Genomic DNA, 23,618 nt, shown 5'->3' with positions numbered 1-23,618 from the left:
GTGTGTGTGTGCATGTGTGTTTATTTGTGAGTGTGTGTGTGTGTGTGTGTGTGTGTGTATGTGTGTGTGTATATGTGTGTGCATGTTTGTGATTGCTTGTGCAGGGGTGCAAAGGCTTAATGTTTGTCTGTGTTTGTGTGAGTGCGCATCTGTGCATCTGTGTGTACGTATACGTGTGTTTGTGTGTGTGTGTGTTTGCATTTGTGTGTGGGTATTTGTGTGTGTGACTGTGTGTGAATGGGTGTGTATGTGTGTGCATATGTGTATATGTATATCTGTATATGTGTGTGCATATGTGTGTGCGTGTCTGTGTGACTGGGTTTATGTGTGTGCATATGTGTGTACGTGTCTGGGTGACTTGGTTTATGTGTGTGTGTGTGTGTGTATATATATATATCCCCCTGACAGAGACAGATGGAAGGGGAGCTACTGGATCTACCAGTGGAAGCAGTTTATAGGAACACTGTCAAGGTGGGAATAAGGCAGTTTCTAAACCGTGGCTCTCAAGTCACCACCATCAATCTCACCAACGGCCATCTGGATCAGACGAGTGGTCGGTGTGCGGTGGTTTGCTAGTGTTCACAGGTTGTCAGATTTGAAGGTATTACACTGCGGTCGGGAAGCTGTCGAGACCAACAGCCAGCAATAGTTGATTGCCCGTGCCATTCGAAAGACAGCCCCTCCGTCGCCAATTTACCGCTGACCCCGAGGGGGAGATTGGGAGGGTTACGGTGGTTCGGATTAGAGTGGTCAGGGGGAGGATAGTAGGGAGAGATAGCAGGTTCATAAAGACAAAGAGGTTGTGAGGAGTTTTAACCAGATTCAGATTGTGAGTGAATTATGGGTCGGTCGTGAGCAGGGGGATGTGATCATTCAGTTTTGCTTTTAGATGACACAGTACTTTACGCACCAATTGCTTTTTGTCTTTTATTTATATCGCTAAAAGTGGACGCCGTGCACTTATTTTTTGCGGTGCGGTCCTGTGGATTGATGATGTGGGCCATGAACCGTGCTTGAACTGAGACATTCAAGTAGAGCTTGTCTTTTTACTTAAAAATCGGCCTAAGCTGCAGGAATTACACTGTTACTTCCTCCCCAAAACAAGACAACCTGTAAATGACTGATGTGTTTAATTTCAGCTGCCAGCAAAAGGCAAATCTTGACAAGATGTTGAAGCGTTATCTGCTGAACCGAGGTCTTTTGTCAGATAACTTTATATAAATATTGTTTTTAAATAAATGAGCCTGTCATCGCCAGATAGTTTATGTTTGGATGTAATCACACGATTGCAAAACAGAAATTAAACCCTTCATCTGAAACGTACAGGCAAAAAAAAAGAAAAAGGCTTATGGAAGCACACTGGCAAATAGATGTTGCATTGGTGCGTCAGTGAAATACTATCAGACACAAACTTTCACAAGATGATGGATATTGATGGGCAAATTATTCACGATATTCAAGAAATATTACCCCATTACCCATATCATGCCACTATTATTCATGTCAAGGCTAATTAGGTAATTTCCTCTTTATATACTATTTTCTGTAATTAACAATCTTGCTACACTCATTCCGATGCCTTTTGATGTACGCATAGAGCTGACCTAGATATGCATAACGATGTGTATGTCAGCCAAATTCGCTGAAGGCTGACAAGGGATATGCCGCTCAAAAATTCACGCATAACTTAACCTCCATTCATGCAATTTTCTCCAAAATTGATAAGCTCAAACGAGCACATTTACTGGGAGCAGGATGGCACTAACACTTCCAGGGTGGTGGTTCCCTCCACCCTGGGGCCTCCCATGCTACAGGTCTGAGCACTGCCTGGATGATGAGATCATTTGGATAAAAGGTTAGGGTCTGGTCAAGCATAAACAACAAAGTGGTCTATGGGAGCCAGGAAATTAATATGATTATGTTTTATTAATGAACCCTGGAGCACCTTTGTTTGGCACTTTCTGACCAATTTAATGCAGAGAACGTTGAGAGATCATGTAACGGTGCATTTACGTGATTGGATTTGAGTGGGAAAAGCTATAAATAAAAAAATTGTAGTATCAGGGAGTTCACAAGCACTGCATTGGTGTCCGATTTGCAGAGCACATAAGATGTATTTGTTGTGGTGGTATGTTTTCCATTTGCTTTACGTTTTATTTGGGGTTCATGGAGTTATCCTACCGGGGAATAGGGATACCAATGTGTTGTGGAGATTTGAAATGGCAAGAATTAAATGAAATCGCAGAAGAATTGACCTGCGCGTGAACCGGTCATCGCAAGAGTAAGAGGGTAGATGGAAGGTAGTGCTTGTTTAATTGCTGTTTCTGAACTCTATGATAAATGTTTAGTTTAGTTGTAGTGGATAATATTTATTGCCTAGACCACCAAGATTATCATTTTTTTTTTCATTCAATAGCAAAGCGAGGGCATTTGTCCGAGGTCGGGAGATGGACGGCCGGTCTGTTAATCTTTTCGAGAATTTAATGACATCCCGATTGCTTGGATGACAGAAACATGTGAGCGTGTTTGATCAGTGGCCTCAAAGTTAATCGGCCCCGACTGATGGCTGCTCCAATCACCTTTCAGATCTGACGGCTGATTGAAAGAGGAGAGGACGGGGAATGTCAACAAGTAGACTTTTAAAATCCCAGCTTGGTTAAGAAACCGGAGAAGTGTAAGAAACAAAGGCATGGAGTGGAATGGACTGCTTCTCGTTGTTGATCAGATTAAGAAATGTAATTATCGTACCTCTCGTGTTCGTTTTCATCGTCTGCTGAGACTCCAAGACAGTTCTCAGATTCTTAAAAAATTAAGGCGTCTTTATGTCTATTTATATTATGTCACCTCTAAATACAAGTTTGTATTTTTCTCTCAGCGAACAGTACTGGTATTCGGTGAACTTCCTCCCTCTCCAGAATCCACCTCTTTGCAAAATGTCAATAGCATGTTGGCATTCACACTTTCCCTTCTGTCATTTACAGCTGTCTAAAGGATTCCAGAATATAAACTGCCCTGAGGTGTTAGCATCTTGAGCTATCATGAGGCACAAATAGGCTTTTTCATATCTCACAGGAATGAAAGTGTAGCATCTGCTTAGAGGTAATGCGGTTAAGCTAACAGTAACGTTACCTCTATTAGCTTATTTCTCTCTTATGTTTGGTTATTTTAAGCTTGATTGTAGATATATTTTGCCTTTGTGGTTTTAGACTTTCATTCCTCAAGTCTTCCTTCCTCTTTTTAGGGTGTTTTCCCGTCTGTATTTGGTTTACTGTTTACTGGCTGCCCTGGGCTTTTGTGAACTTTGAGAGATCTGTCTCTTTAATGTCTTTCCAGGCATAAACATTTGCTGTGATGAGGTGGGGGAATAGCTTCCTGCACGCATGATGTGAACAAGAGGGACCGAGTGAAATGGAGGGTGTCAAGAAAGGGGAATATAAATCTGCTTTTACATTAGCTCAGGGAATGGGAGCCCATTTATGGTTGTTGTGTCGTTGCTTTTTATGGAACTTGGCAGCACAGCTGTTGCTGTATATACCCCAGTTAGAAATTAAAAACTCTTTTACGACCTTCAAAAAGTCAAACAAATGTACAATGTAAATACCAAATGTAAATACCAAAATGTTCAATCATTGGTTAAATTGGGATCATATTATGTTGATATGGATAGTATTACTGTATTGTTGAAATACGTTGTACATGCATCAACTATCCTGTTTGAACAGTGTTAAATAAACTGTTTTGTCCTGTTATCTGGATTTTGTTCCCACGACTAAAACATTTATATCTCCATGTTTTCTGTCTTTTCTTGATTTATACAATAATTCGACTCAACTTCTTAGGTAACTATCGTCAAAAGTCTACACCTACAACAAAAGTGCATGGTTCCCCCCCCCCCCCCTCAATGAATGCCGCAAAATAACTGCTTGAAGGGGACCACAGACCATCACTCATGACGCATGACTGACATAATTACTGGTATTCTCGGATCAAAGATGATTAACCCTGTCTGCTGTCACACCCCACACCGGCTCTGTCATTTCAAACCAATTTGTTTACATCTCCTATTTTAATCTTTCAATTACATGATGAAGAGCAGCTAGAGCAAAGTCAAAGGGATCTGACTCGCCCAAAAGGAAATGTTTAGTTTGCAGCCCTTCTACAGCGAGTTGCACATTATTAACATTATTTGTGTTAGCAATACAAGGCTTAAACTCACCCATTCCCAATCACTCAGGGCATACATGGTTGATATTATTCCAAGTCATGATAAGTGTAAGTGATGAACCTTTGGACATTTCTTCATGTATAGCAAAGAATAGCATTGAAGCAGATTCTACAGAATCTACCTACAAATCATATTCCATTAAAACTCGAGGCTGGTAAATGCTAAGGCAGGTTTATTCAAATGCTTCCTTGAATATAATTGATCATTCCATTTTGACTGACATTTTCATCTATGGTATACGTTTACAATAACGGCTTTCACACCCAGTTTTAAATGGAGAACCTTAGGTCTCCATTCTTGGTCCTATCCTTTTCTTTAGAAAGTAATCCCTCTTAGTCACCTAATGTAATATTTTGATTGGCATTAAACTACTATATACAGGAGCTTTCGGTTCTGTGTTAAATATGACTTTATTTTATGTTTTAATATAGTTCTAAGAATTGTGAGGCACAGGCTGTTTCAGTCGCCATGATTACTTAAAGGATTTTTTTTTCTTTTATCTTTGTAACGGTTAATCTTGTTTTGTGGAATACACAAATTGCTTTTCCAGTTCATTAAAGACAGAATCTTAAAAACTGCATTTTTAAATATAGATTCCAATTAGTGATATTCTATTATGCCGTTTTCATGATTTAATGTTTATTTTATTTTAACAGACAACCTTGATTATATTACAAATTAATTCGATTTTCTCTCGTGATTTTTTATATTTAAATAAGGTGTCAATGTATTTGCTTTTATTTATCATACTTTTTCATTTGTACATAAAAAAGATATAACACACAAAAAAAGAAGCACTGCATGTAAATATAACTGAAGTCATTCAGTTAACATCATAATAATATACTATCTGCCATGAATAAGTACCATTAAAACCATTTTTACAATGACATCATTAAGTGATTTAATTATAAGTATTGATGATATTGAGTTGTAAATGCACGAGGATATGGTGTTGTTGGGTGGTGTGTGTATAGCCTACATGCCTTGGCCTGCTAAGATAAGCAAATATAAAGTGGGCCAAAGCCCTCCCCGCTTCAATAACGCTGAGTAACGGATAACAGAGATACAGGACTTCATGTGCAGGGACGTTCGTTTCTCTTTAAACCAGATTAGGAAACAAAAAAACGTGGCCCTTCTTATTAAATATAGCCTTTTAATGAGAAATAGAGTATTATATGAAACATTCATTTGAAATAAGCTGATATAATGATCTCAACAGAACAGCAAAAAGGTACATAGGCAAAGTATTAGGAGCGGCATCTTCAATCAAATATATCCATGTGATATACATATGCGACATTGCGGTGAAAGGACGAAATAGTGGCGAGTATTAAAGAGAAATGTGTGCTTGTTTCACGGATTAATTATGCATTGGCGTAGCGCTAAATCATAATATACAATATATTTTGACAATATCAAAACAGTCATAAATTGACACACTTTTTGACTTAGAATTAAATTATTCACATGAAACATGGGTAATTCTGTACTTTGTGCTAATGTACTCAAATGGAGAATTGTTCCTTCTTTTTTTAAATAGCAGGATCGTTTTTTCTCGTAGATTTTGTGTTACATACCTTTTTGCTGTGATTACTTTATTTGAAACAGAATTATTATTTACATATCGTACATGTATCGTACACAATGGGGCCAGGGGTGGGGGGTGGGGGAGTTAGGGAAGGGGGGAGGGGCAGAGGAAATATCCACCTTCACTTAATTCTCCTGCTGGTGGTTGGGTTTTCCCCACGAACGGGTGGGGGAAACACTGCTCTTATAGTCCAAGATGGTAGGGTGTGTGGATCCAAAATCTATGCTCTGAAATACTGCTAATCAAATACCGTTGTTGGAGTATATTTCCTCCACCTCTAAACATGTTAAAGGGATATATAACAGGCACTTAATAATGCTAATAATAATAATAATAATAATAATAATAATAATAATAATAATAATAATAATAATAATAATAATAATAATAATAAAAAAACGTGAACAAATCAAAACAAATAATAATAATAGGTAGTGTATTTCGATAGTTCCTTTTGATGATTGTAAGTGTAAAGAACAACAACACAAAGTTAGTGTTTTGGCAGCAACAAAGAGGAGAATGTCTAAATTCTGCAATGGCAATGTCTGTAAATCGATACCACGTTTGCAAACAACACAACTGAATGTAGAAGGAAGGAACTTAAAATGGTTTACATCGCAAAATAGGTATTTCAAACTGTGATACAATTATTTCTATGGTCCGGTATTTTTTTCCTGTGGTACATTGGTTTCTGCAATGCGCTGAAATACTTTTTCCCCCGTTGCCAATGCCATATACTTTCTCTCGTAGTTTCCTGTGACTCTGTGCTATCTTCTACTTAGAAATCAGCTTAATAGATAGACTTCAGGAAGAAAAAAATAAATTGGTGCACATTTTCTTGATAAAAATACGGGGAGAGGGGGGGGGAAGTTTTGCCTGTGTTGGGATGGTCTACCTTGGGAGAGTGTATGGCTTTAAACTGGTCTTGGTATGTGATGCGGGTGAGTGTATTCCTCTTGGTGTTGCCCAGAGAATCTCCGCAAGTCAGCAGTCACGACATGTATGTTTTTGCGAAGCGTTTCTTTTTACAAAATAGCATTTGATTGTTCCTCTTTTTTGGGGCTAAGATATCGCACCGCTCTGAGAGTACCATTAGCCTCGTGAGAAAAGAAACACAGCTCTTTTTTCAAAAAACAACACGGGCAGGTTCGGGGTGGGGAGGTAGAGAGAGAGAGACACAGAGCGAGAGAGCGAGAGAGAGAGAGAGAGAGAGAGAGAGAGAGAGCGAGAGAGACAGAGACAGAGACAGAGGGAGAGAGAGACAGAGCAAGGGATGGAGAGAGGGAAAGGGAGAGAGACTGAGCAAGAGAAAGAGACAGAGCGAGAGATAGAGACAAAGGGTGAGGGAGAGAGAGACAAAGGGAGAGAGACAGAGACAAAGGGGGAGAGAGAGATAGAGAGAAAATGGGAGAGAGTTTTCCGCCTGCAACGGAAGTTGCGTACTTTCAAATGAGACATTCAGTTCAACGGACAGCAATAAGCATCAAGCTAAAAAACATAAACCGAACCAAAGGAAATAAAGAAAAGGTACACACACATACACTGTATATATATATATATATATATAAACAGCTGGCTTCTGTTCATTGACACGACCTTGGACTGCTGCCCTGTTGGGGGTTTGCATCGGAGGGATGCAGAGTAAGTGTGGATCTGAAATGTAGTAAAGTCTATACCTTATATGTAAAGTACTTGTTTACAAGGCTATTTTACCCCCTTAAAATGTAGAAACATTTTAAATATTAAACCGCCCAATGCTTTGAGCGTCGGCTGAAATAAAAGGATGATATCTGTTCTGCCATTGTCTTTAGTATACCTTTTTAAAAACATATATTTTTTAATTCAGTAAAGAATGGCAGTTTCAGATACAACCTTTGTTCCCTCTGATTAAAACAAGGCCTCTTTTTCACCAAAAGATGTATTTATTTTCGTTGTCGTTTTTTTTCACTTATTAGTTTTTTTTTTCTTTTTTTTCCATATTCTTTTTGGGAATGACAGACATGCTGGGACAAATATGATACAGTCTTTAAAGTGGTCTCAATCAATCAATCAAATCTTCATCGGCCCCCGAAAAAAGACTCTCCGACAGCAAGCGAATCCCTTCTTCCGCTTTTAACAATTACACTTACAAAGTTGTTAATATAACATCGAAAGGCAGAACAAAAAGTGTCCGAAACAAAAGACAAAAACAAAAAAGGGAAATCCGGGTCACGATTAATACCCCCCCGCCCCCCCCTCCCCAACATACAGTACGGTTTACTGTTCCGCGGGGTTTGCCTCTCGCTCGCTCCCTCTTCCGTCCTCAACCGCCGTCGCTCTCCCACACTCTCCCGCCTCTCCGCGTCGCGCTAGCCTCAGCAGAGTTTAGTAGTCAGGTGATCCGATTGTTTCAGTATCTCCGTGTTGTACATGTCCAGCGCATGGTTCACGCGGATCATCTCGCTATTGTTCAGCTTGAGCCTGTGCTTCAGCATACACGAAAACAGATCCAGCTGGGGCTTCCCGGGGGCCACGGGCGGGGCCAGGCGGTTAATCCGATCCCTGATATCCAGCAGCAGCAGCATGACGGACGACGACGAGTAGAACTGGGTGCCCTGCGTGTACGACTGGTTCACCTGCTGCACGGCGCTGCGGAGCAGGTCGGCGTTGAAGCGCAGGCTGTACCCAAAGACCTGGATGTCGGAGATCTTGATGTAGATCTGCCGCTTGTTGGGGTCCGCCAGGTCCACGGGGCCCTGGCCCGTGTCGTTGCGCAGGCCCGTGGGGATCTTGGCGCGGCTGCGCAGGTAGATGTGCACCGTCTCGAAGAAGGTCTTCCACCGGTTGCCCAGCAGAAGGGTCCAGTTGAAGCACTGCGAGTTGGCCAGGCGCACCTTCTCCCAGCGCGGGTAGCCGTGCTCGCCGAACGGCATGCTCCAGCCCTCCGAGTGGCTGCCGCTGAACGGGTTGACGTAGACGAAGAACATGGGGTCGATGCTGCTGTTGCGCATCTGGCAGATCTTCATGGACAGGCCGATGATCATGTGCAGGTAGTCCATGCGGTTCTTGTTGCTCTTCAGCGTCAGGGACATGCGCTTGCGCCAGCGCGGGTCGAAGAAGGTCTCCAGGCGGATCTCGTTGCTGATGAAGGTGGTGTGGATGTAGAGGCGCGAGTCCATCTTCTGCAGCAGGTACTTGAGCTCCAGGTCCTGGAAGTCCAGGTCCGTCTCGAAGCTGATGAACTGCTCGCTGCGCTCCGAGTCCACGTTCTGCGGCTCGCAGCGGCCGCGGTACAGCTTGTAGCCCTTGTTGCACGAGCCGCACTGGGAGATGTTGGCCAGGCTGCACATGGCGCAGCTGTTGTTGCCGCCGATCACGCAGGGGATGGGCCGCTGGCAGAGGGTGACGCCCGTGTGGCACACGCACATCCGCTGGCTCTCCAGGAAGGTGCCCCAAAAGCCGTTCTCGTTGCAGTAGAGGAAGGACTGAACCCGGTTCAGCCACTGCATCACAGACCTGTGAGTCAAAAGACAAGAGAGATCGGACTAGGTTCGGAGAGGTTTGGCGAGCCGTCACATCAAAAGTCCCCCCCCCAAAAAAAAGTCATTGTTGTAATTTGTTTTAGGTTGTAGTTTGGAAAAGTAGTGGTTGCAGGTGGACTAGAATACAGAGTTTTAAAGTGGGTGGAGTCCCTTTATTTCCCTCAGGCAGGGCATCCCTGGACAGCATTAAAGTATTTCTATGCTAATCTCATCTCTTCCCCCCCCTCAGGCACAGTTTGCTGTCATCTTGACAGTAAAGAACTTCCTTTGTGACCATCGGATGTGAATTCTAAATCCCGATTTTTTCTCAGACGGGGAAGATGAGCTCAAGGTTGGCTTGACATGCTAATAAACTTTGAGTAGTAACTATGACAGATGACCTTGAGATCTGGTAGGCCTCGAAAATCCATCCCCAAGCCATTCGTAGACACAAGGCTGGTATAGCTTAGTATGATCTTGGTGATGCTAACCATCTTTGACCTCTCTACTTTTTGTTTCAACTACAAAAAAAAATGGTTTCTATGAAGCGCCTAGGTCGACGAATAGATGATCATCCCTACAAATTTATATATTTCCCAGTACCAAGAAATAATAAGTCTAACATTTGCATATGTCCACTAAATACACTGTACAGCTTATTAAAAAGCTGAATGTAGCACATCAGCGATCTGTCAGTAACCTAGCAACAGTGTGCCGCTTTATTCAATGGGATGCTCTGAAAACATACATGGCCTGCTCTGAAAACAAGCCTGGTATACAGAGAACCTGAGCTCAAGTAGTACTCGGTTGAGTGTGTTTTGTTTCATTCTCCGCTCATAATTGCACACGGATGCAGAGCAATCACAATAACTACTTAATCGAATGGATTTGCATTAACTGTTAAGATTGCGTTATCTCAAGTGCTCATCTGAAACACGTATCAGAAAACGGCCGCCGTTAATACGCAATTTCAGGGCGTCTCGCTGCCACTTCCAGACCCTTTTTTTTTTTTCTTTTTTGTTTCTGACTCTCTGGTAGCCAAGAGGCTTGCTGTGGTCTCTCCAAAAGGAATCAAAAGGCAGGGTGGAAAAAAAGGCTTTTTTTCCAATGGATGAGAACAGAAATGTGCGGCTATGTAATGGCTCATCAGACAATTTTGATGCTTATATGACGTGTCATAAATCATAGCCACCTCCTGTGTCTGAGCCAAAGGGAAGCAGGGGGAGGCCCATTTCACCACAGAGAGCACGGACTGCATGCAGATGGCTGCAAGTGTAATGGCAGCAATGCCAATAAGGGGTTGTATGATGAGAGAAAAACGTTTTTATGAGTTTTTTCCACTAGATGAATAAAGGAATAAAGGGATATTACAACATGGGGAATATGGAAAAAAAAAGCATAAACATGCGGTTTTATGGTCAGATTCAAATTAATAGTTTGGTACAAGGGTTTTTCAGGATGTATACCCAATGAAAAACAAATAGGGACACTAAAACCTGTCATCAGCCACGAGACGGAAAGATGATATAATATAAAAGTACATATTAACACAAGTGACGTGGCAGAGCGTGCTTAGCAGGAGATGGAAAATAGCAATTTGAGCTGATAATGTTAAGTCCCACAGACGCCAGCCAACAAAACACAGGGTACAGTGCTGTCAGGCAGTCGAGGTGCAAAGTCAGGCTCAGCGAATGCAAACTGCAACTCTTTGATAACGCTCTGGAACAGACCTTTGCCAACTTTGCCCAATTGTGTCGGTTTGCAACTTTTTTTACATGACAGTTGACAACTCTGCAGTGAAGGCCCTTTAAATGCCATTTAAATGAGCATTGCAATCGAATGTGTGTGTGCGTGAAAGTGTGTGTGTGTGTGTGTTTGTGTGTGTGAGTGACAGGTTTTCTAAGTGTGTGTGTGTGTGTCTGTGTGTGTGTGTGTGTGTGTGTGTGTGTGTGTGTGAAAGTGTGTGTGTACGGTCGTGCGCCCGTGTGTGTGTCTTCTTCTTTCTTCAACTTTATTCAAATTCCAGCGAGCCTTCTTGTTATACACCCGCTTCAGAACTGAATTCCCATTAAAAAAATATATCTAAATAAATATACAAAAGGTTAACTTCAAAATACAACAAAGAAAGTGAACCTCAGCGCACTGCCTTTCAGCGAAACATAAAAATAAACCACAACTCTCCCTTTCACACCAAAAATCCAATCCCTAAAACAACAAACATCCAATGTGCTACCACCACCGTACCCCCCCCCCCCGTCTCTGCCCTCACCTCTCCCTAGGCATCTGGTGGTTGGGGTTGTGGTGACAGCGGATGCTCAGGCCAAAGAGCTTGCGGGCTGTGCGCTGGATCTTCAGCCTCTGGACCTCCAGGGAGCTCTGGAGGAGGCGGTAGCGGGCCTGCAGGTCCCAGTCGCTGCCCCACAGAAGGTGCACGCTGCTGACGGGCAGGAAGTGAGTGGAGGGCAGCCTCTTCAGGAAGGACTTGAACTCATCTGGAGGACAGAGGGTGGGTGGGCACACACAGAGAACACAAGAGGTGAGGCGGTGAGGGACGGGGAGAGACGGGAGCGAGCAGGGGAGGGGTGGAGAGAGAGAGAGAGAGAGGTAGAGAGAGAGGTAGAGAGAGAGGTAGAGAGGTAGAGGGAAGGGGAGTGAGACAGAGTGAGAGAGGGAGAGAGCGAGAGGGAGAGAGAGGTAGAGAGAGGTAGAGAGGTAGGGAGAGAGGTAGAGAGGTAGAGGGAAGGGGAGTGAGACAGAGTGAGAGAGGGAGAGAGCGAGAGGGAGAGAGAGGTAGAGAGATGTAGAGAGAGCGAGAGCGACAGAGTGAGAGATGGGGAGAAAGAGGAAGAGAGTGAGAGGGAGTGGGATGTATAGATAGAGAGAGTGCGAGAGAGATAGAGAGGGGAGGGAAATATAAGTGAGGAGGGGGAGTTGGGGACATGGCAACGTGACAGAGAGAGCCGAACGATGAGAGAGAGAGAGATGTGGGGGGGGGAGAACATGGAAATAATGAAGGTTGACAGCATAAAAGAAGGTGAGAGGGGAATACAAGTTCAGAGTGGTAGGGGTGGCTGGAGAGTTGGCATATGTGAGTGGTACTGAGTAGGGGAGGGAAGGGCGAGAGAGAGATCGGGATTGAAGCCGATCGAAAAGGTCCTTGCCAAGGGGATTGTGTTTGAAAATGTTCAAACTAAAACCAAGTCCATTTGCTTTATTTGGTCACGATAAATGGATTTGTATTGGCTCAGATAACCTCCAGTCCAGTGTTGTGTTTCAAGGGAGCCGAGGTTTCTTTTTCATGTGTTTTGTATAATAGAAAAGGTTACCCGTTGAATGAATCTCTCTCTTTCTCTCTCCTCCCTGAATCCTCTCTCTTTAGAGCTCAACACTTTGTATGAGGTTTGACAGAGATGTGATCATTCAATCAAAACCTATCTCTCCTTGTATAAAGGAACCCCTCAAAGTCAGCTAGTTACAGCAAAACCTAGTGAAATGGCTAATATAAGTAACACCCATTACACCTTCTTACATACCCTTACATACCCATACCCCTCTAATCATACCAACGATTTTCAAAGAAATTAATAAAACATAACAGCTCTCAAAATATTGCAGTCTATAATGCAGGTATATTTTGTTAATCTCCAATGGTGGCTTCGTAATGCTATGGCATGTCATTTAACTACCTAACACAAAAAGAAAGACGCAATATTGCTCATCCTCGCTTCATTAAATAATCTATAGCACTGATTTGCAATCCTCATAATTTGGGACATTTTATACCTGTACAGTTTATCTTTTAAATCTGGTGAACTGCAGTGAATTTGTCCCGTCGAGGATAATAAATTATAGTTAATATTAGTTGATTTAGCATGACCTTTACAATACAGCACATACTGAACACAGAGTGGCCATCAGACACTCTAATGAGATAGTCACATTGAACAAATTATTGTCGTAGGAGTACAATCACAAATCATGTCCTCCCTCATCCATTGCAAACAGACGTACCAAAAAACACAACACAACTTCATTAACCAGTGTTGACACACAAACTTCACCCCACGGCTCTAGGAGGGATAAGGACGGGTACCACTGTTGTGTTGCCCCGGAATGCTAATGACTACCTGCTAGGCTGCGTCTTACACATAACTATGCTAGTCTCTGCTCCACCTGGCAAGGTGTTGGGGAAAACGGTCTTCCACAAAGAACAACGCTGCCTCCGCCTCCCCCGCTGAAACAGAAGGTGTTCAAATGGGGCTCCTGAATAATGCAACAGGGCACTATATGGCAGATTGGCTTGCTCAGGCGCTAACACGCACGGGCTGCGTTCATTGAACGTTCTGCAGAAGGTTACTCTTGTCAAAAATTTGCAACACACCCACGTAGGCTTTTAAATATAAAGTCTTCTGTTTTTGTTTTGTGTGGCTGTTTGTGAGTGGGTTATTGTAAATAATTAGCCGTCTATTAGTTATTGTCATGTATTTTGCTAGTTCTCTATTAAAAGTTGAGGTTTGCTTGTTTTTTTCTAAATCAAGTAAACAACCTAGCTAACTTTCCAGCTTCCCACATTCATATTTCTTTATCAAGGTTATTCCTTCATTTTTCAGATGTTTTTAAAACGTTTTGATGAAAAGCAATAACAAAACATTCATATGTAAATCCATGTTAGTTTTGTTTACTTAGAATCATCTTATCATAGCTTAGTTTAGTTGAGTTGAGTTAGCAGCTGAGTGTAACTTAGTTTAACCTCATCTCAGCCTTTCCTCGTTCAGCCTATCCTAGCCTATTGCTAGGCATAGTCTAGCATAGTTTATCTTATGTTATCTTATTTTGAGTCAAGCATGGTATAGCTTAGCATATTTTAGCAAATATTAGCATATCTTAGCTTTGAGAAGCTAGCTAGCGTTGAGAAAGTTGACTTACCAGAGTTCTCAAAGTCCTTGTAGGAGGTCCCCCAGGACTCGGCCATTCCATGCAGCGTGTTCTCCATGATCTGGATGTCCGTGATGGGGCAGTTGCATTGTGGGTACTCCTCGTCACACTGGCAGATGCACTGGTTGTTCCGGCAGGTGTACTCGCCCTCGCCATTGCACATGATGTAGCTGAGAGCCGACTGGACAAACTTCTCCTGCAGATACTCTGGGAAGATAACCTGAAGGCCTGGGGAAGGAACAGACAAAATGACATAGATCATGAGGAAATGATGCAAAGAACTAGCAAGTGATTTTTACCTTTGCCACCAACTTTGCTTCGCCTCTCTGTGGAACAAATTCACAGTGTGGACACTTTTCATGTTTGGTAACTCGATGGTGGAACAAGCGACCTAGCGCAATATAATCTAATCCCCCTGTATCCGAAGACCCACCTCATCCACGAACACCTCATCCACTGATTTAGAAGATGTCTCATTTAGCTGCAACTTACGATGCACTTACTCCTGCGCTTGGCTACCACTAATAAACACAAAAAAACATAAACATGTTTCTGATTCCTTTAGTAGCTACTCTGAAGGACTGACTAAGCGTGACTCCAACATTGACTGAATGCCATGTGAATGTCCTCAGCCTCACAACATAAGTCACAAGGGAACATGAATGTGCACGTGAATGTGTACAACTATGTTCGCTATGCAAAAACAAATCGTACAAAGAATGAAAACCAACAATGCATTAATATTATTTGTACTATTATGAAGAAAAGTGTAATTATAGGGCAACTTGTCCTCATCTCTGATTGACCCCTGTTTTGCGATAATAGCCTGAGGGTGAGAGATTATTTAAACAAGTCCTTAATAAAAGTTTTCTCTTGAGGTTGACTTTGATAATCGGAGGGCAACTCATGAATTGACAAAACAGAACAGTGATGGATGTCAAACTGTCTTATGTGTCTGGCTTTATTTAACCAACCACCACACGCACGCACGCACGCACGCACTCACGCACGCACGCACGCACGCACACACACACACACACACACACACCTGTGCATATGTGCAAGTGTGCAAATGTCTCTCTGCAATCGTGTGTTTGATTACATTGTGTGTGGGTTTGTGTGTATGTGTTTGTGCATGTGGGGACCTTGTTTTTTGTCGGTATACAAAGACAAAAAAAGCAGTACAGGCCATGGCAATCCAGGTGGCCTGTTGAGCTCTGCAAAGCTACGGCTACCTCCTCTCAGACACAATTGACAAGATATTTATACCCTTAAAATCCTCTGCCCTCCCTATCTCACCCCTGGGAGATAGGGAGCCTCATAGAGTTGAGGCTCCTGACAGCTAATGTAAAGCCCTTCTCTCTCTCTCGCCTCATGTCCAGGCCAAAGGAAAATAGAGCACGGCTTTACAGAACCTATTGAATTGGAGGAGGAACGACATAGGTGTTCTGCCTCTTGGCTGGAACCGTGCTATGGGGGTTCTGTGTTTTAAGATAAGCTTTACGAAAGCACACCAACAAACACATGCGTTCTTATCTAAAGTGGACATTTGTCAAAGATACGTTTTCTTGTTTATCAGTTAATCCGATTAATTCACAATTTCCTCAAAACAGTGTCACCTTTGTAGTTACAACGGTGCAGCAACGACTTAAAACGCAAACTGCACAGAATGAACAAACGCCGTGCACTATCAAACACTTTGCGCTGCACGGGTCGACTTCAAATGCCAACACCTGACAAATAACCTTGTCCTCTACGTTGTTGTTTTCCGCAAGATCAGCCTATTCCGTTTGTACACCTCATCACCACCGACGTGCCCGTACGAACCTCGGGAACACCGGGAGGGGGGAAGGGGGCACGGGGGGGTGGCGGTAGGGGTCTGATGGATCATGTCTGACCACAGAAAGAGTTGGGTTGCCTGGATCCTTTTTCCCTTTCTCCCTCCATCAGGCCTGTCTGCGGGCCCTGCAGCCAATATTCATTTAGCTTGATGTATTCCTAGGCTTGAAACTTTAATGTGATTTGTGGGAGAATCCAGATGGCGAGTTCACGGATGGGTGCTGCTCACTGACAGTGCTGGTGCCAGTGGCGGGGCTGGGGCGAGTGGTGCACAATAACGCCCCCCTCCTCCTACCCCTCTCTGTCCTCTTATAGAACCCGCCCCGCCCCGACACACACACACACACACACACACACACACACACACACACATACACACATACACACAAACGCACGCAGGCAGGCGTGCAGGCAGACATGCACGTGTGCGCATGAACGCACACACACACACACACACACACACACACACACTCGCACACACACACACACACACACACACACACATCTTTATAAATGCACACACACACACACACACACACACACACACACACACACACACACACACACACGTGCACGCAAACACATCTTTATATATGTACACACACACACACACACACACGCACACACACACACACACGCACACAAGCAAGCACACACACCCTCATCTCTGATATGACAGCGCAAGTGCCAGGAAAATGAAAGGAGTGCCATTGGGGGAAGCTGACATCCCACCTCAGCACTCTCCGTCACTATCCATCTCTGCCTTGTTTTTTCCCTCTCTCTCCCTCTCCCTCTGTCGTTCCACTCCTCTCATTCTCGCTTTCACAGTCTCCCGCCGTAGACACTCCCTGTCATTGTCTCACTATGTACATTCACTCTTGTTTTTTCGGGCTCTTCTGCCGCTGTCTCTCTCGGCCTTTGATTCCCTTTGTCGTAGAGTGTTTTGCCCACACTTCAACTCTGGGGCACTCTGCCAGACCGCTCTCGTATCATGTGGAGGATCGGTCTGATCTTCAATCACTTGCTTAATCCCCGTTTTCCTTCCCCTTGCCGGTGTCATCTCTCTCGTCCGCTAGTCCAGTCATCTCTCCTCCTTTCGTCACTCCCGGTTCACGAGTCAACTACCCTTCCTCTAGTCATCTCCCCTACCTCTAGTAATCTCCCTTACCTCTAGTCATGCCCAATCCTCTAGTCATTCCCCTCACTGTCAATATCTCCTCTTCCTTTAGTCATGGCACCTCCTCTAGGTATCCCCCTTACTGACGATATCTCCTCCTCCTTTAGTCATGGCACCTCCTCTAGGTATCCCCCTTACTGACGATATCTCCTCTTCCTCTAGTCATTTCCCCTTCCTCTATTCATCTCCCCTTCTTCTAGTCATCTCCCTTACCTCTAGTCATCCCCCTTTCCTCTAGTCATCTCCCCTTCCTCTACTTATCTCCTCTGTATAGTCAACTCCCCTTCCTCTAGTCATCTCCTCTTCCTCAACTTATCTCCTCTTTATAGTCAACTCCCCTTCCTCTAGTCATCTCCCCTTCCTCTAATGATCTCCACTGTATAGTCAACTCCCCTTCCTCTAGTCATCTCCCCTTCCTCTAGTCATCTCCTCTGTATAGTCAACTCCCTTTCCTCTAGTCATCTCCCCTTTCTCTAGTCATCTACCCTTCCTCTAGTCTTATCCCCTATATCTAGTCAACTCCCCTTCCTCTAGTGAACTCCCCTTTCTCTATTCATCTCCGCTCCCTAGAGTCAGCTCCCCTACCTCTAGTCAACCCCCCTACCTATAGTCATGAACCCTTCCTCTGATCAACTCCACTCACTCTAGTCATCATCCTCCCTTAGCTTGATAGCTTCCCTTCTCCTAGTCATCATTCTTTGAGCTATTCCTCTTCCCCTAGTCATCTCCTCACCTACTTACCCCACTCACATTAGATATAATCCCTGCCTTTAGTCATGCCCCATCCTCTAGTCATTCCCCTCACTGTCAATATCTCCTCTTCCTTTAGTAATGGCACCTCCTCTAGGTATCCCCCTTACTGACGATATCTCCTCCTCCTTTAGTCATGGCACCTCCTCTAGGTATCCCCCTTACTGACGATATCTCCTCTTCCTTTAGTCATGGCACCTCCTCTTGTCACCCCCCTCACTGACGATATCTCCTCTACCTTTAGTCATCCTCTCCCTTCAGTGAGTCGTCTCTATTCCTCTAGTGATCTCCCTCACTAAAGTCCTGCCCCTTCATGTCAACACCGCCCCTCCTTAAGTAATTCCCGGTCCCCACAGTAAGCTCTCTAGCCTTACTCTAGAGATTACCCTCTTCCAACGATGTCACTTCCAATAATTATCCTCTATCTGAAGTCTATACCCTCCTTTCTTCCATTATTGCCACTTCCTGTAGTCATCTCCCCTTACTCCAGTCACCCCAGTCATTAGGACAACACACATCCATACGCCATCTCACTCCACCTCCCCTCCTCGAGTAATATCTCATTACTCCCCTCGCCTCCCTTCCTGTAGTCTACTCCTTTCGTCTCGAGTCACCTCACTCCCCCCCCCCCCCCCCCATCTGATTCCTCACTCTGGGATGTGTAATTGAATGTCTCTGTCTGTACAGCCATAGCAATTCATTCATTCAATACAACTGAGTCCATCAACAATTGTTAGGCCGAAGGCAGAGTAGGAGGATGAGTATTGAATTACGCCTCCATCTATAGAGACAATAACATGCGAGATAGTGTTTCACTAAAGCATTTACGAGACTTTCACAGGTCTTGCTACTCTCTTTTTTCATTTACATGCCCATAAATTTCCACAGCGATCATCACAGCTGCCACACACGTGCAAACTGCAAAGGTCCATCATTTCATCGGGAAGAGAAACATGGTGTTTTTGAAGCAGCGGTATTCAGCGTATTTAAACTAACTATCCCTAAGGAGCTTTTGATGGAATGAGAGGGAGTGGGGGGATATTTGCATTCCTTTGCGGCGCGTTTGATATCGTCCAACTTCATGCTCTGTCAGTGCACATAATTCCCCCTGCAAAGCCTTCTGCTCGGCTTGCTCTAAATAAATAGTGCCTCAAAACGCCCGGCTAATCTGATCGCATACATCAGAGTCCTGATGTGTCTCTCTCTCTCTCTCTCTCTCTCTCTCTCTCTCTCTCTCTCTCTCTCTCTCTCTCTCTCTCTCTCTCTCTCTCTCTCTCTCTCTCTCTCTCTCTTTCTACGCCGGGAGCTCTCCCTATGTCCGTGGCTACCACTGTGACGCTGCGTTGCTTCGCTAGGTCCAGTTCCGGAGTGTTCTATTCCTGCGTGGTGATGGATGATAGGATGAGAGAGGTGAGGAAGGTAGGCTGGAGCTGTGAGGTGTTTTTTAACGGCCCTGGCAAGGACCCATTCCCCCCCGTCACCTCCGCCCATCCGTTGTGACGCCGGGGCTCCGCCTCATGAGTTACAGTTTCATTAAAGATTAATTGACCGTTGTGGTGGCCGCAAATGCGCAAAATAATCATTACTTAATCCACTGGTGCAATAAAGTGCATTACTCCGATAGGGACATTAAATTACCATCGGAGGTTAGTGTTACTGCCGCCCTGATACACACGTGGAAAGACCTCTAAAATTGGAAACGTGCCTATTGGTACATACCGCAAGGTACGCATTACAGTGCCTACAGGAGCCAGGGCAGGGCAAGGGAGAGAGAGAATTCACCTAAAGGCCCGGCTTCAAGATTGAGAAGAGGTATTCATGATCCTCCACCTGGCTTCATAGCTTTCACTTGATGGTGTATAAATATTGATGTATTTATCCGCACGTGTGAGAGTATGTTTTCAAGTGGGAGTGTGTGACTGTGCATAATGAGCAGTTGTGTGTGTGTTTGTGTGCGTGTGTGTGAGTGTGCGGTCTCTGTCCCACACTGATCTCAACCCCAGCTCCGTGGAATTCGTTAGCATGTTTGCAGTGTTGATGGCGGCGTCCGTGAGGGGATAAAGTGTTTCTCTTGCTGTTCCCCGAGTAGATTATCCCTGTGTTGTCAGCATGCTACCAGCCCACCGGTCTTCATCTGCTGTCAGGACTGCAGGGGCTAGATTGTTGGGTTTAATCTGAGACTCTACCAAAGAATGGGAAGAAATGACACATGGCATCCTGCCCTCAACATCTCCCGCCCAAATGTTCCTGAATTTAAGAATTGTTTTATTTTCTCTCTATATTTTTCTCAGTGTATGTGTGGCCTGTGAGTTTGTGTGAGTGAGGGAGTGAGCCAGCGAGAGGGTGAGAGAACGTGAGGGTGGGTGTGTATTTGCATAATGGCAAAGAGATGATTACAGATGTTAAATCATGAACCTCCATGCATCCTTGGATGCAAGCGCTTATGAACCGCAAATGATCCACCAAAACAGAACAGAAATTTATCCATCCCCATGTGAGCCATTATCGCCTGTGTCTGTAAGTAAGTTAGTAAAGCTTTATTTATACGGCACTTTTAACACACAGCTACAAAGTAGAAAAAAATAGATAAATGAATATGGGAAAAATAAATCAAAACAGATAAGGATGGAGATTTATAGAAAGGTCTCTAAAGATGGGTGAAGAACACCCCACAGATACAGCAGTGTCTCTGTACTTTTGCAAACTGTTGCATTGCAAAAGGAAGGCAGGATTCACAAGTCTGTGAATTGTATCCATGCCCTGCACTCAGCATGGCGTAATGTGGTAATGCGTGGAGAGCTATCCATGGTGCTGATCTACCCTCAAACCCATGCGGTGTATAAAATACTTTACATTACATAGTGTTGATTATATGGCTTTGTGAATACTTGATTCAGGTTGGTCAATTACAGCATACAGGGGTCTTTTATTTCTGAAGGGCATACCGCTGCTATGAAAGCGGACCGTTGCTATGGAAGCGGACCGTTGTCATGGAAGCTATTTCAAACCGCAGAATCAAACAGAATATATTTCAAGCATGAGCAATACAATCACATTTAAATCAATAAAATTATTGATCTTTTTGGTAAGTAGCCGTGTAATTACCGAGTGTCTGTAGTCACTGCAGTCTACCAGCTGAACTGAGGACATCATAAACTGTCCATTGTTTTTTCAGTTTTCTTCAAAATCCTAAACAAATACCTTCTACATTAACTTTCGTCCTTCCTCTCCAATGTCCTCGGCTATTGTAAACCCATCTCTTGTTCTTTTGGTTGCTATTTATTTTGAACCAACAACACGTCTTCTCATTGCTGTTGATGTGCACACAAAGCGCTGTGCTGAATAAAGTTTGAGCGACGGATCGGGATACACGAATCAAACCAAGGTGACACTGAAGCCTTGAACACTTCTTTTGCTTTCTTCATCTGCCTTACCCTGCTCTGGTTCAACCTCACAAAGGCCACTCTTATCAATCCAACATGTAAACACGAAAAATACTGATCCCACCAATGTTGCCACATTCATCATATCATCCCAAAACCCCTCTCTTATACCAGAGAGCTCCGAGCCATCACCACGCTGATCCCTTCAAACGACAACCGCGCTAGCTGCAGAAGCTAGCGCGGCGGCGGCTAGCCTGGGCCGTGTTAATGACGCTCCATTAGACGTGTGCGGGGGCTGACAGCTTGGTGCGTCCCAGCGCGCCGGGCCGGGGCTACGGTTACAGAGCGGACGCCGGGGCCGAGGCTTGTTATTGGCGGCTGTCCGGCGCCCGGGTCGCCCTCCTGCAAGCTGTTGTGACGCGTGGCCATGTGTCCCTGGCCCAGTAGCGCCCCGCCGCACCAGCCGGGCTCGCGCCGGGGGGAAGGGGAGACGCGGAGAGGCTCTGCTGCGGCGCTTTCATGCGTTTATCTCTCCCTCTCTGGTCGCTGCACACACACACACTTTCATTGGGCGGTATGCATGCATGTGCGTTTGCGTGTGTGTGTGTGTGTATGTGTGCGCGCGTACGTGCATGTATGTGTGCACAGACACACGCACATAGGCATGCATTCAAAAACACACATCCGCACAATACACGCACACACATGCACACATAAGCATGTAGAGACACACACTTAGCATACGCACACACACACACACACACATTTGCACACGTATGCATACATACTCTCCACACCCCCAAAGCAACATACACATACACAAACACACACACACACACACACACACACACACACACACACACACACACACACACACACACACACAAACACACACACAGAGACATTCATCACACTCTGTTATTCTAGAGCATCAGAGAAGGGCAAGGGAGAGGCATGGCAGGAGCTGATATTTCCATCTCCCGTGAATAGATACGAACGGAGACCGCAGAGAGTTGGCAGGATCCCCTCAAGTTCATGTACAACCGGGAGTCTGGGCTCGCGGCGTCCCAATCCCGTCTCTCTTTCCCACCTACGCAGCGCGATGCAAAGCTCCACTGAGTATTGACACAGGCGCGTCTCCTATACGGTCACCTGGTTCATCCGCAGAGAACCATCCAGACCGGCTATGGCTCGCCTAACGTCAAAGTCGACTGTTCTCCTCGTTCGTTTATTCATAAGCCAGGGACATGACAGCTTACTAGCGGAGCCTTGGACAACAGCAAAAAGCATAATATATATAATAGATAAATATATACGGGCGGCTTGACGATAATTGAGGGAAGGGCTCTGCAAACTGCCAGACTAGGGGTATTCACATGAGGGGTGCTTTATGTGGAAATCCATCGATAGTGGCCGACCGAGCCTGGGTGGGCTAGGACGAAAATCGCTTGAGGCGGTTGGGGACGGGTGGGTGGGGGCAAAGACAAGAGAAACAGATTTATGGCCATGCAGGCTCATGTGGAACCCCTCCCTGGATTTGACCACTTCCGATAGAGCGTTGCCCTGGCGGACAGAAGAGGAAGCTGTCATCAGGTGGGGAGATGAAGAGGTGAGGGAACCAGAGCGCGAGCGATCTGTCTTGGAGCTGACCCGGTGTTATCAGTTAACCCATGGCTCTGAAAGGGAGAATGTTTTTGTTCTCTCCCCCCTCATTTCCTTTGCTTGTTTTTTTGGGGTCAAAGGACAGTGTTTTGTAAAGGGGTCAAACACTCTCCCACACACACACACAAACACACACACACTCGCTTACACACACACACACACAAACACAGTCACTCACTCTCCTACTTACGCACTCCCTCACACACACACACACACAGACACGCGCACACACACACACACACATTTAATCACGTGTGCGATCGTTGGTCACGATAGCATGTGTGATGTGTTCACCCCCTGGTGCAGACAGGAAGAGAACTAATAGGGAAAATGAAACTACTTTTGCATCTGATTGCAGAGGCTGGAGAACGGGTTGAAATAGGACAACACAGCAGGACGGAGAGCCTGTGTGTGTGTTTGTGTGTGTGTGTGTGTGTGTGTGTGTGTGTGTGTGTGATAGAGAAAGGGAGAATGATGAACAGAGAAAGGATGAGACTGATAGAGAGAGGTGGACAGGGAGAGAGAGAGTGAGAAAGAGACAGGGAATGCGTGGGAG

The 23,618-nt window shown here is 44.7% G+C and overlaps 1 protein-coding gene across 1 annotated transcript in view; it reads right to left on the bottom strand.

Annotated features, from left to right (window-relative positions):
* Positions 1-8,170: 8,170 nt before the first annotated feature.
* Positions 8,171-23,618, bottom strand: part of brinp1 (bone morphogenetic protein/retinoic acid inducible neural-specific 1) — a gene marked incomplete at both ends in the record, with an annotated part of 73,093 nt that continues 57,645 nt past the window's right edge. The window contains 3 exons of the mRNA XM_079755543.1: positions 8,171-9,311; positions 11,586-11,808; positions 14,243-14,479. Coding sequence (XP_079611669.1) covers positions 8,171-9,311; positions 11,586-11,808; positions 14,243-14,479 — 1,601 coding nt within the window. The remainder of the gene's footprint in view (positions 9,312-11,585; positions 11,809-14,242; positions 14,480-23,618) is intronic.

The sequence above is a fragment of the Pollachius pollachius genome (assembly GCF_949987615.1).
Source record: "Pollachius pollachius genome assembly, chromosome: 18".
Taxonomy (NCBI): Eukaryota; Metazoa; Chordata; class Actinopteri; order Gadiformes; family Gadidae; genus Pollachius; species Pollachius pollachius.
Note: the sequence above shows the minus strand (reverse complement) of the source record. Positions and strands in the feature narration are given on the sequence as shown.